The 19,314-nt window shown below is 47.0% G+C and overlaps 1 protein-coding gene across 2 annotated transcripts; it reads left to right on the top strand.

The window, feature by feature from the left end:
* Positions 1-14,847: 14,847 nt before the first annotated feature.
* Positions 14,848-19,286, top strand: SMPD1 (sphingomyelin phosphodiesterase 1). 2 transcript variants are annotated; one of them, XM_066366565.1, is made up of 6 exons: positions 14,848-15,312; positions 16,196-16,968; positions 17,477-17,648; positions 17,937-18,013; positions 18,193-18,338; positions 18,630-19,286. In XM_066366565.1, the coding sequence occupies exons 1-6, from the start codon at positions 15,019-15,021 to the stop codon at positions 18,785-18,787; spliced, it is 1,620 nt and encodes a 539-aa protein (XP_066222662.1). In that variant the 5' UTR covers positions 14,848-15,018; the 3' UTR covers positions 18,788-19,286. The 2 variants fall into 2 exon arrangements, with proteins under 2 accessions (XP_066222662.1, XP_066222654.1); XM_066366557.1 differs by having other exon boundaries at positions 18,497-19,286.
* Positions 19,287-19,314: the final 28 nt, after the last annotated feature.

Here is a 19,314-nt window from a genome sequence, read left to right as displayed (position 1 = left end):
AGTGAGAGGCCCTGTGATTAAATGGCTCCCTGTAACTACCCAGAAGTTAGCTGTTGCAAGATGATATGAAAAGATACTTTGCTAAGTGAAAAAAACAATGTACTGTGTCTTTTGTATTGTTTCCTATAAATACACATATAATGAATCTATTAAATGCACTGAACTTGGTGTGGTTGCAACAGATCTCAGCTTTCTTTCCAACCACAGTCTTCACACATTCTATATTAAATGCTCTTTTCACACCAGCCCCTCCCATGACGTCTCAAGCATATCCTGTAGATTCTAGTTAATTGTAGAGGGAAAAACAGTCTCACATTGGTAATTAAAATTAAACTCCTTTCTATGTATTAAAATAATTCAGTCTTGCCTAAATCAAAATATAAAATATTTCCAATACAAAATTCCCCCTACCACCCTTGCACTTCCAGCTCAGGCCAGTTCTGTGGCTTTGGAACTTATAATAATAAAACAAACATGAACAACTCTTTAATTTTCTATCTGCCTCCTTCACATCCTGCCACTGGCTCCTCAAGACTCCCTACCAGGTGTTTGAATGTGAGTTTCTATATGTAGCACTAGCCTATTATAACTGAGGTCTTGACACCCTCTGTACAGGGCTGTTGGAATTTGGCTTCTTCCAAGGGACATTTGTGAATTTCAGAGGCCCAGTAGGGACTTCAACACTGTGCAGTTTTTTTCTAGCCTGGGAGGTGGAGAAAGAAGTGGGCAGGAAGAGGTATGATCTCCTGAGACCCCACCTCCTCAGTTCCTCTCCACTGACATACATTGTGGGGAAAACAGCTGTGTTAGGCTTGCTCGCTGGTTTACCAGCTGCAAGCACTTTGTGCAATTAGTGCATGAGCACGGGAGGGCACTACTGTAAGGATATAAGTGCTTCCCCTCAGGGGCGATTAGAGCAGAGTGTGTGCCCATCGTGACCAGGTGAGGTTTGTTTCCTGATCCCTTGCCTTTCCCCTCCCCCTTTCTTCTTTGGGCTTGCTTGTCTTTGCAAGCCTCCAATAAATTAGTATGGCTCACCCTTTTCCAGCTCCACAGTTCCTTTACTGTCTGCCAAAATTCAATGTAAATCTGCATGGCCACAGCCACCAGCCTTACATACATTCTATAATCTTGTCGTCAATATCAGCTACCAAGGATAAGGTTCCTTCACATTCAGCTTCCTTCTGCAGCATCACTTTCTAGGAAAAAAAAAAAATTTAACATGTGCATATATCATTTTTACATTTTAAGAAAATTGGGCTTTAAAAAAAAAAAGAAAACTTTTCTATTCTTTCTCCCATCTCCAAGAGGGTGCTGTTACACTTGTGTAACAAACAAGTGTGGGTGTTATTACACAACAATGGCTTTCTTAAAGCTACTTGTCAGACAAGTTGATTTCAAGCAAGAGTTAAAGTTTATTTCAAATTTCCCCTCAGGGGAGCTAAGTTTCAAAGAAACCCAGTTGACATTTTTATTTTGAGGGAAGGAGGTTTTACTGGGAGGGAAAGCAGTGTATGTAGATAAAACTGTTAAATGAGATATAAGAAAAACATGGCTGGTTCAAGGCCATTAGGCTCATTACCACAAGGTAAGAGAGTTAAAGTCTAATTTTCCATAAAAGGGCTATTAATCTGATCAAACAACAATGTTCTTTTCCACTTAGTCTATCAGTGTTGTTTATATCAGCACAATACTATATGATTTCATCTCAGGTTTGAAATTTCTTTTTTAGATTTTATTTGTTGATTTTAGGGAGAGGAGAGAGAAAGAGTGAGGGAGGAACAGGAAGCATCAACTCGTAATAGTTGCTTCTCATATGTGCCTTGACCAAGCAAGCCTGGGTTTTGGTTTTTGGGGTGTTTGTTTTTTTAGATTTTATTTATTCACTTTTAGAGAGAGGAGAGTAAGAGAGGTAGGGGGAGCAGGGAACATCAACTTCCATCTGTGCCTTGACCAGGCAAGCCCAGGGATTCAAACCAGCATCCTCAGTGTAGGGCCAGTAGTTGCGGCCACCACCACAGCCACCTGGCCCGTGCAGGTTCGCATTTGATTCGGACAGATGGTAATGAAACAACGGAGCCAAGAACTGGCGGGCTATCTTTTATTCTAGACTCTTACCAGCCAACGAGTAAAAAACACACAGGGCACCAAAACCCACTCACATGTTCTCCTGTTCCACAACCAGGAGAATCTTTCCGGTTTTCCCTAGAGTCAAAGTCTCCCACCTCACCAGTTCAGCAGAGCTTACAAAGCCCCTCACCTCTGTTCCCCTTCAGCTCCCCGCCATCTTGCTTGCTTCCTCTTTGCCACCACATGGCCTCTCTCCCTGCAATAACTGAGGTCTTCTCCCAAAATGGCCTCCTAGCTCCCCCATTTAAAGCTTTTCCTCACGAAAGTCCCTCCTCCAGCACACATTAGCATAAACAAGCCCCTTCCCAAACATGAAGGTAATCAGCCGCCCCACGTGGGCAGCACCATTTTTAACAATAATAGTGAGCAAAACCACATAATACAAATTTTACAAACTTATTTGCCCAACACTCAGTGTTCCAAATCAAGGCCTTAATCAGTGTGCCACCTCAGGTCTGGCAAGCCCGGGGTTTTGAACTGCAACTTTAGCACTACCACAAGTCAAGTTCAAGTTTGAGATTCTTTTTTTTTTCTATTTCTAACAGCTGGATTCCCTGTCTTACTTGTCACTAATGTTGGTTGTTTCTCCTTATCTTCTTCCCATCTCCCTCCATGTCAACCTTCTCCTCCAGACCCCTGTTTTAGCCCCACTCCTTTCTGTCTGAACACATAGGCAGTGAGCCTTTTACTGTGCCCCAGGCACCATGCCAGGGAGTGAGGATAAAATGGTGAAACTGAAGGTCTCCACCCTCATCACTCTTGGTCCAGTAGGGAAGACATTGAGTAATTATCTCTTGAAGGGTGTGTTGGGAGTAGAGCATAGGGAAGGCCCCCCTAGTTTGAAGTGACTAAACTGAAACTTGAAGGACAAGAACTTAGGCAGATGGAGGAGGAGGCAGCACAGACAGAAGACTGAGTGACCTCAATTCCTACCTGACAGAGACAGATCATGGGTACATTAATTCCTAACTGGGTAGGTCATGGTGGGTAGTCATGCCCCAGGCCTGTAACTTCTTTTTTTTTTTTTTTTTTCATTTTTCTGAAGCTGGAAACAGGGAGAGACAGTCAGACAGACTCCCGCATGCGCCCGACCGGGATCCACCCGGCACGCCCACCAGGGGGCGATGCTCTGCCCATCCTGGGCGTCGCCATGTTGCGACCAGAGCCACTCTAGCGCCTGAGGCAGAGGCCACAGAGCCATCCCCAGCACCCGGGCCATCTTTGCTCCAATGGAGCCTTGGCTGTGGGAGGGGAAGAGAGACAGAGAGGAAAGCGCGGCGGAGGGGTGGAGAAGCAAATGGGTGCTTCTCCTGTGTGCCCTGGCCGGGAATCGAACCCGGGTCCTCCGCACGCTAGGCCGACGCTCTACCGCTGAGCCAACCGGCCAGGGCCAGGCCTGTAACTTCTTTAGTGAATGGTTTTTAAGCCAGCCCTCTTCATTGTTCTTGCACATCTAGGTAAACACGCCTTTGAAATACCAGAAGTAATACCCTTCGAAGGCATAACCACCCTCAAGAGAGCACATAGCCTGACCTGTGGTGGCGCAGTGGATAAAGTGTCGACCTGGGATGCTAAGGTCGCCGGTTCGAAACCCTGGGCTTGCCTGGTCAAGGCACATATGGGAGTTGATGCTTCCAGCTCCTCCCCCCTTCTCTCTCTGTCTGTCTCTCCTGTCTCTCTCTCTCCCTCTCTCTCTCCTCTCTAAAAATGAATAAATAAAATAAAGTTTAAAAAAAAAAAGAGAGAGCACATAATTTCAACTATCTAGGCCTTGCCTTGCTTTCTCCCACTTTCATGTAACCTTCCTTATCTCTTCCTTCCTTTTTTTTTTTTTTTTTTTTTTTTTTTTTTTTTTTTTTTTTTTTTTTAGCAAGAGAGATAGAGGAACAGATAGACAGGAAGGGAGGGAGAGGAGAAGCATCAATTCTTCGTTGTGGCACCTTGGTTGTATATTGATTGCTTTCTCATATATGCCTTGACCAGGGGGCTTGAGCTGAGCCACTGACCCCTTGCTCAAGCCAGTGACCTTGGGCTAAAACCAGCAACCATGGGTTTATTATGTCTATGATCCCACGCCCAAGTTGGTGAGCCTGTGCTCAAGCTGGATGAGCCCACGCTCAAGCCAGCAACCTCAGGGTTTTGAACCTGAGTACTCTGCATTCCAGGTCGTCGGTCTATACACTGTGCCATCACTTGGTCAGGTTCCTTACCTCCTTTTTACCCAGACAGAAGTATACTAGTTTCAAATAAAATTTTTTTAAAATTTTAATAAAAATAAAAAGAATACACAACAACAACAACAACAAAAAACCCAGAAGTACACTAGTTTCAACCTCAGGGGAAGCTATATCCCTTTTCTTGCCCCAATACAGAACTTACACATGTGCTCCATCTGCTTATCTCCAACTAGAAACCCTGGTGTGTATAATTCAAGTATTTCCTCTTTTCACTTGTTTATTTGTGAAGCTGAAGTGGCTACTTGGAAGGCATCAAGAGCTCTCTCTCTCTCTCTTTCTCTCCCCCTTCTTCTATCTCTAAAATCAATAAATAAATTAAAAAAAAAAGAAGTTATATGGCTGGGGCATGACTATCCACCATAACCTGCCCAGTTAGAAATTTATGATCATTGTGCTGGGTAAATAGCTCAGTTAGTTAGAGCATTGTCCCATATGCCAAGGTTGTGGGTTTAGGGCACATACAAGAATCAACCAATGAAAGCATAAATAAGTGGAACAGCCTGACCTGTGGTGGCGCAGTGGATAAAGCGTCAACCTGTAATGCTGAGGTCGCCGGTTCGAAACCTGCACTTGTCTGGTCAAGGCACATATGGGAGTTGATGCTTCCTGCTCCTCCCGCCTTTCTCTTTCTCTCTCTCTCTCTCTCTCTCTCTCTCTCTCTCTCTCTCTCCTCTCTAAAATGAAGAAATAAATCTATATAGATCATTTAAAAAAATAATAAGTGGAACAACAAATCAATGTTCTCTCTCTCTCATTCTCCTTTCCTTCCTTTCTCTAAAATCAATCAATAAATAAAATATTTTTTAAAAAATTATGATCACATCGCCCTATGAGGTTTCTTTTTGAAGAAGCCCTCTTTTCGTCCACAATAGCATCCAATCGCTTGTGTTGAGGCTGCTTTCCTAATATCTCTTACATCTTTTCCTCACGTTGAATGCCTTTCTTCAACCCACTTTTCAGAACTCACCATCTCTAATATCACCTATTACCATTTTCACCAGCTGATTTCACTGGCCCATTTTCACTGAAGCTCCATTGCTTAGCAGGAAAAACCCCAATAAAATTCATTAATGATTCAGTTGTCCAGTATATAACTAAACTGTTTAAGATCTCATTCCTTTCTACCCATCTCCCCTGCATCTCCCCTCAAAATACCATTTCTTCATCTAAAACTTTTGAATATTTCTTCTTGTTGCATAGTGTATTCTGCCACTGGTCTTTTGCTTATATCTCACTTCTAATTTATTCAAGCCATTCCTATTGAGATATTGCCAGACATTCTGATAAATACTGGGAATATTTTGGGTAGCAAAACCATACATTGTCCCTGCCCTCTTGAAGCTTACAGTCTATCGGAGAAGGCAGGCATGATTCAAATATGTGCATAAATAAATGTAAAATTATAACCGTAAATAGAAATATGATGAAGATAAAAGGAGAAGATGGGAAGGGAGCAGCAGAGAAAAGAAGAAAAAAATTAAAGAGACCAAGGAAAGTATCCCCAAGGAAATCATAATTGAGCTGAAAAATGAGTAGAAGATAATTAAGTGAAAACAGAAGGAAGATCTTTTTTAGGTAGGAGGAACAGCATGTACAAAGGCCCTAAGAAGGCTGGAAATACGTTGTGTAAGTTCTGAAAGAAGGTTAATGCATCATGAGCATTGAGATATAAGGGGAAGCCTCTTCCCAATGTTGTTCTCCAGGCAAATGTTAACTTACTTTTTTTTTTTTTTTTTTGTATTTTTCTGAAGCTGGAAACGGGGAGAGACAGTCAGACAGACTCCCGCATGTGCCCGACCGGGATCCACCCGGCACGCCCACCAGGGGGCGACGCTCTGCCCACCAGGGGGCGATGCTCTGCCCCTCCGGGGCGTCACTCTGTTGCGACCAGAGCCATCCCCAGCGCCCAGGCGATCCCTGCTCCAATGGAGCCTCGCTGCGGGAAGGGAAGAGAGAGACAGAGAGGAAGGAGAGGGGGAGGGGTGGAGAAGCAGATGGGTGCTTCTCCTGTGTGCCCTGGCCGGGAATCGAACCTGGGACTTCTGCCCGCCAGGCTGACGCTCTACCACTGAGTCAACCGGCCAGGGCCTTAACTTACTTTTAAAGACTGAGAAACTTTCTCATCCCTGCCAATCCATACTTTCTAATCAACAGGAAGCAACCATTTCCTTTGACCCCTACAGTTATAAGCAAGCACATTCTCAAAAGCCCTTAATGGTGGGTGTAAGGCCAGGTGCCATGGCCATGCAGATTCGCACTGAATTCAGGCAGACAGCAGAGGAAGGATGGAGCCGGAGGATGGTGGGCCACTCCAATTTACTGGAGGCTCACAAGACAGGTAAGCCAAAAGAAGAAAGAAAAGGGAAAAATACAAAAGGGAAAGGAAAACCTGCTTTTCACAGTGGAGGGCAAGGGATCAGGAACCAACCACACTTCTCAGTGCTGGGGCGCGACCTCATCCCATCACTCCTGAGGGGAAGCACTGATATCCTTACAGTAGCGCTGTCACTTGCTCCTGCACTAGAGCACACAGGGCTTGCAGCTGGTAAACCTGTGAACAAGCCTAACAGCTGTTTTTCCCACAGTAGGTCTGTGATTTCTTGTCTGTATCTTCTCACAGGTCCTTCAGGGAGGTCTGAGGGAGGTGCTGGTGTCTTAGCCAGGCTCTGAGGTTCATGATCCCTAGTACAACACTTGGTGCAGAAAAACTTCTAAAAGCGTTTGTCACAGGAATGGCTGGCTGGCTGGCTGGCTGGCTGGCTGGCTGGCTGAAAGGATGGCTGAATGAATGAATAAAATTAATTAAAAATTCATCCATTCCTTTGAAGATTAAGGCTAAACTCTTTAATATAATCCTCTTAATCTGGCTGTACCAGCCTCTCCAGGCTCAACTCTTAGTACGCTTCAACTCCTGACTGCCCCTCAGGGCTCCAGTCCTACTGTCTTGTCTCTGTTCCTGACCCTGCCCAGCCTTCCTGCCAGAGACCATGCAAGCAGTTCCCTCTGCCAGGGCACTGGTCTTGCTGCTTCTTAGCACTCCTCTGGCCTCCGAGCAGACAGAAATCACTTCCTAGGAGCCTGCACTCAGGCCTTCAGTTCCCAGGGACCAGCTTCCTCTCAGCTCCCACAACTCTCCACACTCCCACATGGAAGCTCTGATCAGACTGATTAGAATTGCTCGGTTACTAGTATAACAATATAGAGAAATGTATAAATTATATTTTTTCTTAAATGTAGAATTTCTCTCTATATTTAAGAGAATTGGCTTTATTGAGTGAATCCCTTGATGAGAAGTTTAGGGTAGGAAAAGTAAGGTCCTCTAAAAGCTGCATGAATAATAATTGATGACTGCAGGGCTTTTCTAGGGAGGCTGAACTCAGTGAGGTGTGTGTGTGTGTGTGTGTGTGTGATTGTGATTGTCTGGCAATAAAAGGAACTAATTGAATAAGTGCTCCTTACAGCTTCTACCAAGGGGGGAAAATAGGATTTCTCAAAGTTTCTCACAATTTTTCCTTTGGCCCCTGTTGGGCAAATAAGTTTGTAAAATTTGTGTTATTTGATTTTGGTCACTTTTCTTGTTAAAAATGGCTGCTGCCCAGATATGTGAGCTGTGAAACTGCTAATGACTTTCCTGCTTGGGAACGGGCTTTGTTATGCTAATGTGTGCTGGAGGAGGGGTTTTCACACCAAAAAGTTTTAAGAAGAAAGAGAAAGGAGAGGAAGGAGGCCATGGTTTTGCAGAGTTTGTGCTGGAGAAGGAGATGGGGAACCAGAGGGGACTGAGGCTGATGGGGGGCCTTTGATTCTAGGAAACCTCGGGGAAGATTCTCCTGGTTGTGGAACCAGAGAATGTGTGAGTGGGTTTTGGAGCTTGTGTGTGTGTGTGTTTACTCACTGGCCAGTTGCGAGGCTAGAATAAATGCATGGCCCACCAGTTTTTGGCTCCGCAGTTACATTACCATCTGTCCGAATCTAATGTGCACCTGCACCCGCCTGGCTGTGACGGCTGCGGCTACGGGCCTTACAGCCCCTTTCCCCTGACAGTGGACATCGTGAATGGGGCATGGGAAGCCAGGAAGAGTGGGGAGCTGGACCTCATTAAATTAATGATAGTCAATACAGCTTGAATGTGCAACTTAAAGATAAAACATCAAATACTACACTATATATTGCTCTAAGTGCTCTTTTTTTCATTGAATCCTCACAACACATACTATTTATTTTTTAAGATTTTATTTATTGACTTTTACAGAGAGTAGAGGTGAGGGAGTAAAAAGTATCAACTCATAGTTGCTTCACTTTAGTTGTTCATTGCTTGCTTGCTGTATGTGCCTTGACCGGGCAAGCCCAGAGTTTCAAACTGGCAACCTCAGTGTTCCAGGTCAAAGCTTTAACCACTGCACGACCACAGGCCAAGCGACATATACTATTATTATCTCCATTCTCCATGTCACAAAGGAAGAAACTGATTCTCAAAAAGTAACATGCTTTGTCCAGGGTCGCATAACTTGTAAGTAGCAGAGCCAAGATTCTAACCCAGAATCTTGGATCTAAAGTCTACACCCTTAGCCTCTGCCCCTGCCATTCAGGGTTCTGTATACAGTGTGTTAGAATTGCCTGTCAGAAAACACTATTTCTTCAGGACCTGTGCCCTTAGTTTGATTACTAGCCATCCAGTACCTCTTAAAAACTCCACAAGAGGGAGAGCTTTCCTCATCAGCTCTCAGCTGCTGGTTGGAATTATATGGATTTAATTTGAAGTTTCATAGGTTACTGTAGGTGACTGTTGCTTGATTTTGCAGCAGTAAAGTTACATGGGGGAAGCATGTCAAAGTGGTGCCCATGTAAAAGGGGCCCATTCACTGATTTTCAACCTTTTTTTTTCATGGCACAAACACACACTAATTACTAAGGTCAGTGCCCCTGACTAAATACAACCATTTTCATCTCATGGCACAAATAAATTAGTTACTAAAGAAGAAGAGGTCAGGGCCCCTTTTTCTTTAGTAATTAGTTTATGAGTGCGTGAGAAACAAAGGTTGAAAATCAAATTATAGCATTTATCATGACCTGGATAATGGGCATAGTCAGTGGGTGAAGATGTGAGTCATCATTAAGCCAGTCCCACTTGGCTTCCAGACAAAACAGATCAGCTGCCTCGTCTAGGGTGTTCTACTTGACATTTATAGAGGTTGCTGTGTAGTCCAAGGTAAACAAATCTGAGAGCATGATTGTTCCATAGTGAGCTGTAAGTCCTGTATCAACACAAACATGCTCTTTCATTCTGTAACATTTAAAAACAAAAATATTGTCCCTTAATTACTCACTCTCAACACCCTCATAGTCCATTTTCATAAGGGTTTTTAGGAATTTGATGGTGATGCTAATCTTTAAAATAAAACAACTTCTTCACATTATACTCCCTGGGTTTAGTAGTTTCTTAGTTTTGTCCTCTCCCTACATGGACTACATCTTGATGACTAGAGTCTTTTTTCTTTTTCTTTTTTTAGCAAGAGTTGGAAGAGAAAGAGAGAAAGTGAGACAGGGAGATGAGAAGCATCAACTCGTAGTTGTGGCACTTTAGTTGTTCATTGATTGCTTCTCATACATGCCTTGGCCAGGGGCTCAAGCTGAGCCAGTGACCCCTTGCTCAAACCAGCGACCTTTGGGCTCAAGGCAGTGACTATGGGATCATGTTGATGATCCCACACTCAAGCCAGCAACCCCATGCCCAAGCTGGTGAGCTTGCATTCAAGCCATTGAATCCACGCTCAAGGTGGCAACCTCAGGGTTTCAAACCTAAGATCTCAGGTGACTAGAATCTTAAAGATACTGTCTGTTATCACCACATAATTTTGGGAGAGGGGGTGATTTTGAGGCTAGTGGTCAAAGCTCAGAACAACCAAAGTCTGAGTTTGATCCAGCACTCTCTCTTACTTTCATTTTAGCTACTACAGATAATAATAATGAAGAGATTATATAGTTTGCTCTTTTCTTATTAGTTTCCATTTCCTTAAGCATTCACAAGTACAAAGTGTTCTGAAAAAGAAAAAGAAAAAAGCTGATAGTTCTTATAGTAAAAAGTACATTCTTGGAAACAAATTAGTCCTGCATTCCTGACCTCTGGATAGATATAGAGGTAGTCCTCTAGCTGACTAATGGTCTGGATAATGGATATGTTGGTGTAAGAACCACCCAAACCTGTAGAGAATTTCTATGAATTTATTTGCGCCAAACGAACAATATATGCCAGGGAGCAAGATCTTAAATGTTCTAGAAAATAACAGTTTTGCAGCTTCTTTTATGCATTTGAAATTAAGTAGATAAAGTAAGGAAGGTTTCCTGCAGGTGGGGGAAAGCAAAGCGGGGACTGGATTGCAGGATGGTAAAAAACATCATGTGCTCTCTTGAGGCTGTTAACCTAGATGCAGAGAAACAATGGACAGAGCTTGCTTAAGGCAAAGATACATTTTATACTATGCCTGGGGCACAATTACCCACCATGACTTGCCCAGCTAGAAGTTTATGATCAGATCACCCTGTGAGGTTACTTTCCCTAGAATCCTTTTTTTTTTTTTTTTTTTTCTGTCCATAGATGTGAGATGATCTGGATACAGGAACATTCTTTTTTTTTTTTTTTTTAATTTTTTTTTTAAGATTTTATTTATTCATTATAGAGAGGGGACAGAGAAAGAGAGAGAGAGAGAGAGAGAAGGGGGGAGGAGCAGGAAGCATCAACTCCCATATGTGCCTTGACCAGGCAAGCCCAGGGTTTTGAACCGGCAACCTCAGCATTTCCAGGTTGACGCTTTATCCACTGCGCCACCACAGGTCAGGCCAGGAACATTCTTAAATAGAGCATCAGGGGATAACCAGAAGGTCATCTGGAAGTTTGATGTATATCCAGGCATTGACAAAGGACTAGAAAGTTCAAAAGTGACCTGACCAGAGGTGGCGCAGTGGATAAAGCAACGACCTGGAACGCTGAGGTTGCCATTTTGAAACCCTGGGCTTGCCTGGTCAAGGCACATATGGGAGTTGATACTTCTCGTTCCTACTCCTCCCCTTCTCTCTCTCCCTCTCCTCTCTTAAAAAAAAATGAATTAAAAAAGAAAAAGAGCTGAGTCCCACAAGACTCCCCTTTCTGAAGCCAGTCACAAGTCCCAGATTACCACTTGTGCTTCTGATCACCCAGCTGTAAATTCGAGTTTGATAATTGACTGGAACAGAACTCAGAAAACACCTTACTCGGCCCTGGCCAGGTAGCTTAGTTGGTTAGAGTGTCATCCAGTTAGGCCAATGTTGTGGGTTCTATCCCTGGTTAGGGCACAAACAAGAATCAACCAATGAATGCACAAATAGGTGGAACAACAGATTAATGTTTCTCTCAATTCAAGAAGTTTTTTTAAAAATGTAATTAATTAATTTAATTAAAACACCTTACTTATATTTACCAGTTTATTATAAAGCAGGGGTCGGGAAACTTTTTGGCTGACAGAGCCATGAACGCCACATATTTTAAAATGTAATTCCATGAGAGCTATACAATGACCCGTGTACGTTAAGCATTATCCAATAAAAATTTGATGTTGTCCCGGAGGACAGCTGTGATTGGCTCCAGCCACTCACAACCATGAACATGAGCGCTAGGAAATGAATGGATTGTAATACATGAGAATGATTTATATTTTTAACGTTATTATTTTTTTATTAAAGATTTGTCTGCGAACCAGATGCAGCCATCAAAAGAGCCACAACGGGCTTGCGAGCCATAGGTTCCCGACCCCTGTTAAAAAGGGTACAACACAAGAATAACCAAATGGGTTAGGACAGGTATAGAAGTGGAGATGTCATGGAACTTCCATGCTCTCTCTAGATGTACCTTCCTCCCAGCACCCTGCTCACCAACAGGCAGCTCTCAATGAGTTTTTGTTGATTTGTTTTTTAAGATTTTAGTTATTCATTTTAGCTTGACCAGGCAGGGGCACAGTGGATAGAGCATCAGCCTGGGACACAGAAGACTCAAACCCCGAGGTCACCAGCTTCAGCACGGGCTCACCAACTTTCGTGCAGGGGTCGCTGGCTTGAGCATGAGATCATAAAAATGACCCCAAGGTGCTGGTTTGAGTCCAAAGATCGCTGGCTCAGCTACACCCCCCCCCCCAGTCAAGGCACATATGAGAAAGCAAGCAATCAATGAACAATTAAGGTGACGCAATGAAGAACTGATGCTTCTCATCTCTCTCCCTTCCTGTCTGTTTGTCTCTATCTGTCCCTCTCTCTGTCTCACTATCTCTTTTGCACGCTATAAAAAAAAAATCATTTTAGAGAGAGAGAAGGGGGAGAGGAGCAGGAAGCATCAACTCCCATATGTGCCTTGACCAGGCAAGTTTGGGGTCTCAAACCAGTGACCTTAGCGTTTCATCATTCCAGGTAGATGCTTTATCCACTGTGCCACCACCGGTTAGACTTTCAATGAGTTTTTAACTTTTTGTTTTTATTAGAGAGAGAGGAAGGGGGAGAGAAAGAGAGACAGGAACATAGATCTGTGCCTGTATGTGCCCTGATTGGGGATCAAACCGGCAACCTCTCCCACTTAAGGACAAAGTTCTAAGCTCAAGCAATTGAGCTATCCAGCCAGGGCACAATAAGTTTTGTTTTTTTTTGTTTGTTTGTTTTAAAACTGGTCAGCTGCCTTTACAGAAGACTATGTCCAGTTCTATTATACTCGTGTTTTTGTTTTTTGGTTTTTTTTAAATTTATTTTATTTATTCATTTTTAGAGAGGAGAGAGAGAGGGACAGAGAGACAGAGAGAAGGGGGGAGGAGCTGGAAGCATCAACTCCCATATGTGCCTTGACCAGGCAAGCCCAGGGTTTCGAACTGGTGACCTCAGCATTCCAGGTCAACGCTTTATCCACTGCACCACCACAGGTCAGGCAAGCACAATAAGTTTTTAGAGAGCTGGATCTTCAGTCCTTCTCCCTGAAGGTTGGAGGATGAGACTGAAATTTCTCACCTAATCACTTTTTCTCTCTAGTGACCAGCCTCATTCTCTATCTAGAACCCCACTGTAAGTCATCTAATTAACATAAATTCAGGTGTGATTTTAAGGGGCTTGCATAGATAACAAAAAACACTCCTATCACTCAGGAAATTTAAAGAGTTTGGGGAGCTCTGTGCCAGGAACTGGAGACAAAGACCAAATATATTTCTTCTTGTACCACAGTTACTCTGAGTGCCCACAGCAATGAGGAAAAGAGCGAGTTGGAAGAAATTCTCAAAGGAGAGAATTGACAGGACTCTGTGGGTCTTGGAGAAGCATTCTAGGAGTTCAACAGCTTAGGTTTTTATTTCTGTTCTGTCATTTGACCTCCCCATGCTTCAGTTTCCCCTCTATAAAATGGAGGTAATGAGCCTGACCAGGCGGTGGCGCAGTGGATAGAACGTCGGACTGGGATGCGGAGGACGCAGGTTCGAGACCCCAAGGTTGCCAGCTTGAATGCAGGCTCATCTGGTTTGAGCAGGGCTCACCAGCTTGAGCCCAAGGTCGCTGGCTTGAGCCCAAGGTCGCTGGCTCAAGCAAGGGGTTACTCAGTCTGCTGAAGGCCCACGGTCAAGGCACATATGAGAAGCAATCAATGAACAACTAAGGTATCGCAATGAAAAACTGATGATTGATGCTTCTCATCTCTCTCTGTTCCTGTCTGTCTGTCCCTATCTAACCCTCTCTTTGACTCTCTCTGTCTCTGTAAAAAAAAAAAAAAAAAATAAAATTTAAAAATAAATAAAATAAAATGGAGGTAATGATTGTATTATATTTGCTTCTTATGGTTGGTAGAATTGAAGTTTAGTGATTATCAAGTGTCTGGATCAGTGCGGGAAACATATATAGTGCTCAGTAAATGATTGCTTTTACCACCATGGATACAGGAAGCTGTCCATGTTCCTCACGCTTCTGACTTTACCCCTTCTTAGTTACCTCTCCATCTGGAGCCTCAGTTTCCTCATCCATATAATATGGGTGTCCCCACCTGAGTCCTGGGTCCCTTCCTTCAGAAGTCTGAATCAAATGTGACTGGATTCTCAGACAGGGTGACTCAGGGTGCTGGAGCCAGCGGCAGATACGGGAAGTCGGGAAGTCGAGGAGAAGCACCCTCTCGGCTGGGGAAACACAATCAGCACGAGAAACCTTGCTCAGCCCCGCTCTTCCCCAGCCTCCCTTCCCCAGTTACATTGCAAATGCAAGTGCTGATTGGGCCTGGCAGTTAGCTATTCCAGGAATTTGAGCTGAGCTTTGGAAAGTAAGCATCATCTAGGAGCCTCGGACGGGCCTTTCACCTGCCACACTTAAAATCTGTCTGGGTCAGGGTCTGGGCGGGATCCTGGGCGGGATCAGGGGCGGGTCCAGGGCGCGCCCGGCCCACTCCGCCTCCGCGTTGTTGTCAGGGTTCCCCGCCTGGGCTGCTACCAGCTGCTAGGAACCTAGGAACAGGAAGGGGTGGAGCTGCAGTGCGCTCGCCCCGGAGCTGTCAGCCGACTGCAGCGGGGCTAAACTGGTTGTCCCTGGGCTGCCCCGGGCTTTGAAGCCAACCAAAGCCTAGACTGGCGGGGCCGGGACAGGCCACCAGCCCGGTCTAGGAAGCCGGGCAATGCCCCGCCACGGAGTAACTCCCAGCCGGGGCCACCCCAGGTCCGGCAGGGAGCAGCGATCGGACAGGTCCTGCGAGGGCCACAGCCTGGGGCTCCTGTGGATGGCGCTGGCGCTGGCCCTGAATGACTCCCTAGTTCTCTGGACCCCGGCAGGGGCCTACCCAATTTCCGCCCAAGGCCTTACCGCCAGTTTCAGTCCTGTAGCATCCCAGCTGCGGGGCACATTTGGGTGGTGGAACCTCACCTGTCCAGTCTGCAAAACCCTGTTCACCGCCATAGATTTTGGACTGCAGGTGAGTGCTGAAGGGGCTATGGTGAAGCAGGCCAAAGGAGAATGCCAGGGCCTGGAGTACAGGAGAGCATCCCTGATGGGGAGAGGCTGGCTCCCACAAGCCTTTACTGAGTTTGCTCTCCTTTTGGGACACCCGTGGCAGTATGCCACCACTACCTCCACTGTGACCTTGTGAAGGAAGGAAAGAGTGCAAGTTATATGCTGAGCACTGTGCTAGCCATTTTATAAAGGTTAAATCAAGCCTGTGAGCTGATTTCATTACAACTGTTATCTCCATTTTACCAATGAAGAGAGTCAGGGAGAGGTGAAGTCACTGTCCAAGGGCAGACAACTGGCCAGGGGAGACTGGGACTCCCACACTGGCATGCCTCGGCCTCGCACTTTGTATGGCCAGTCCTGGGCACCATGCCTGGTACTAGCTACTCAAAAGAGTCTCGAATGAAGACTTATCCAGGGGTGTGAGACTTGATGGGGCTGCCTTACCCTGAGAGGGTTATGATGAGTACTAGTTGTTAAGTGAGCTTTGTGAGGCTCCCCAGATAAACAGGACCCTGCCCTTGTGTGTGTCCCCAAACCCTGGGCAGTCGTTGTGCCCAGCCCAAATTTCAGGGCATGCTTCAGAATGTGCCTGAGAAAGCAAGCTGGGCAGGCAAAGGCCTGAAATGCCACTGGCCACAAAACTGGAGAGGAAGTGCTGGCCTAGTGCTGCCTGAGTCACAGGGCAGTTAGGGGGGGCACTGAGGTCTCTACCCTTCATGGTGGCACTGAGTTCAGCCCAGCCTGGGTTTGGATATGGAGGCCCAAAGGGTGGTAGCCAGGGGATAGTGTGGACTGGACCCTGTGCTCTGTCTCTGACCTCTCACCACTGGGTCTTCCCACCACAGAGAGAGGCCGGTGTGGCCCGGGTGGGCTCCATGGCCATCAAGCTGTGCAAGCTGCTGAAGATAGCACCACCTGCTGTGTGCGAGTCAGCTGTCCAGCTCTTTGAAGATGACATGGTGGAGGTGTGGAGACGCTCAGTACTGAGCCCATCTGAGGCCTGTGGCCTGCTCCTGGGCTCCACCTGTGGGCACTGGGATATTTTCTCATCTTGGAACATCTCTTTGCCAGATGTGCCGAAGCCATCCCCCCAGCCTCCCAAACCCCCAGCCCCAGGTGCCCCTGTTAGCCGAGTCCTCTTCCTCACTGACCTGCACTGGGATCGGGACTACCTGGAGGGCACAGACCCCGACTGTGAGGACCCACTGTGTTGCCGCCGGGGTTCTGGCATGCCACCCTCCTCCCGCCCAGGTGCTGGATACTGGGGCGAGTACAGCAAGTGTGACCTGCCCCTACGGACTCTGGAGAGCCTGTTGAGTGGGCTGGGCCCCGCCGGCCCCTTTGATATGGTGTACTGGACAGGAGACATTCCTGCCCATAACGTCTGGCACCAGTCTCGTCAGGACCAGCTTCAGGCCCTGACTACGGTGACAGACCTTGTGAAGAAGTACTTGGGGCCAGTGCCTGTGTATCCTGCCATAGGCAACCATGAAAGCACACCCGTCAATGGCTTCCCTCCCCCCTTCATAGAGGGCAACTACTCTTCCCGCTGGCTCTACGAGGCAATGGTCAAGGACTGGGAGTCCTGGCTGCCTGCTGAAGCACTTCATACCCTCAGGTACTTGAGATCCATGGAAAAACAGGAATGGAAAAGATAGATGAAAGTGAAGGGAGCAGGGAACCCAGGCATTATCTCTGACTGCTCCAGCAGGAGTCCTCTGCTCTCCTCTCTGGCCCTCCCTAATCTGACCCTGTGCTCCATTTCCACCCTTATTCCAGCCACCCTCCCCCACAGGCCTCCACAGGTCTAGAATGCCCTCTCCTCCTGTTTAATATCCCACCTTTTCCCAGCTTATCCAGACCCACATCATCTCTCCCGAGTGGCCTTTGCTTCCCATTCTAGCTCACTTTGAACTCCTAGAGCCCTTAGCCCTCTGAACCACTCTCCTTAGGCACTAGGGCCCTCTCAACATGCTGTTTAGTTTTCAGCTAGACTGCAAGCTCCTCATAGGTAGGGATGATGTTCTGAATGCCTCTACCCTTCATCCAAATGTCTAGCACAGGACTGGGCATGCAGGACCAAGATTATGAACGAGTGTTGACCCCTTGTGTTCACTTTATTTCAGAATTGGGGGGTTCTATGCCCTTTCCCCATACCCCGGCCTCCGCCTCATCTCTCTCAATATGAATTATTGTTCCCGTGAGAACTTCTGGCTCTTGATCAACTCCACAGATCCCGCTGGACAGCTCCAGTGGCTGGTGGGGGAACTTCAGGCTGCTGAGGATCGAGGAGATAAGGTGAGGGAGAGTGGGGAGCATGACGATGGAGGTGCCCAAGGTGGGGGAGCAACAGGCTCTTCCCAGCAGACTCCTGTCTGGAGCTGGAGCACCTGTGAGCAGAGAAGCTTCCAACAATGGTGTTCTCTTGGGGTTCAACTCAAGATCCCCCTTAGGAATCCTTTTGTTCACTCCCCATATCTCTGGCCAGGAATATAGGCTGTATAGGAGAGATGAGTGCCAACTATGATGGCCAGGGCTGTCTGAGCCCCTCATTGCCCTGATAACCATCCTTTCCTCTCCCTGCAGGTGCATATCATTGGGCACATCCCCCCAGGGCACTGCCTGAAGAGCTGGAGCTGGAATTATTACCGAATTGTAGCCAGGTAGGATGCAGGTGGGAGTGGGAAGGGATGGAGTCTGCAGACTGAAATCCCCTTGAGCCTCTCAACATCCCTGCTGCCTCATCAGGATGGAGAGGCTACTTACTTAAATAGGACGAAAAAGAAGGCATCCTATCCTCCTCCTCCCTAGAACCTGAGTTTGATTTGTGTCTTCTGGCTAGGTACGAAAACACCTTGGCTGGGCAGTTCTTTGGCCACACCCACGTAGATGAGTTTGAAGTCTTCTATGATGAGGAGACCCTGAGCCGGCCGCTATCTGTAGCCTTCCTGGCGCCCAGTGCCACCACTTACATCAGCCTTAATCCTGGTGAGTGAGGCAGATATCAGCTGTTGGAATAGGCCAGGGGAAATTGGTGGGGTAAAGGGGCGTGGTCGAAGCCCAGGCCAGTAAGGGGCTGGATGTGAGGCCCCGCCCCTCTGTTGCTTTCCTCCAGCCATCTCCAGCCAGCCCCTCCCTCCTTGCAGGTTACAGGGTCTACCAAATAGATGGTAACTACCCTGGGAGTTCCCACGTTGTCCTGGATCACGAGACCTACATCCTGAACCTGACGCAGGCGAATGAGCCTGGAGCCACTCCGCACTGGCATCTCCTCTACAGGGCACGGGAAACCTACGGGCTACCTGATGCGCTGCCTGCCGCCTGGCACAACCTGGTATACCGCATGCGGGGCGACACGCAGCTCTTCCAGACCTTCTGGTTTCTCTACCATAAGGGCCACCCGCCCTCCGAGCCCTGTGGCACGCCCTGCCGCCTAGCTACTCTGTGCGCCCAGCTCTCCGGCCGCTCCGACAGTCCTGCTCTGTGTCGCCACCTGGTGCCAGATGCAAGCCTCCCTAACGTGCAGATGCTGAGGCCTCGCCCACCGTTCTGCTAGCACTCAGGAGTTGGGGAAACTGCGTGTCTTAGGAAGGGAGCAAAAACCCCAGAAGGCCGCTGTGGTGAGAAGAATGTCGGTGAATAGCCTACCCGGGGCCCCGAGTACATGAGGGAAGCAGTACTTTCTCTTCCTGGAGCTGAGTTGGCAAGACACGGAAGGGGACTGGTGGCTCTGCCTGTTGGCAGCATCGAGGCTGCCCTGGGGCTACTGTCTTTTCATGGACATAGAACAGAGGTCTCAGATGGCACTACCCTGGGCAGACCAGACAGGAGCCGTCGCTCCAGGCCTGTGCTGGACAGCCAGAACACTGCTCTGCTGATGCTGCCTGCCTGCCAGGCTGTTAAAATAAAAATGAGACTTGGACTCCAGACCCTCCCCCTCTGTGACTGTCCCAAATTATTCTTC

Source organism: Saccopteryx leptura, chromosome 1 (assembly GCF_036850995.1).
Source record: "Saccopteryx leptura isolate mSacLep1 chromosome 1, mSacLep1_pri_phased_curated, whole genome shotgun sequence".
NCBI classification, from domain to species: Eukaryota; Metazoa; Chordata; class Mammalia; order Chiroptera; family Emballonuridae; genus Saccopteryx; species Saccopteryx leptura.
Note: the sequence above shows the minus strand (reverse complement) of the source record. Positions and strands in the feature narration are given on the sequence as shown.

Coding starts and splice junctions, on each gene's coding strand:
- SMPD1 (XM_066366557.1), top strand. CDS start 15,019: ATGCCCCGCCACGGAGTAACTCCCAGCCGGGGCCACCCCAGGTCCGGC. Junction 16,969..17,476: donor GAAGCACTTCATACCCTCAG/GTACTTGAGATC, acceptor ACTTTATTTCAG/AATTGGGGGGTTCTATGCCC. Junction 18,014..18,192: donor TATTACCGAATTGTAGCCAG/GTAGGATGCAGG, acceptor TCTTCTGGCTAG/GTACGAAAACACCTTGGCTG.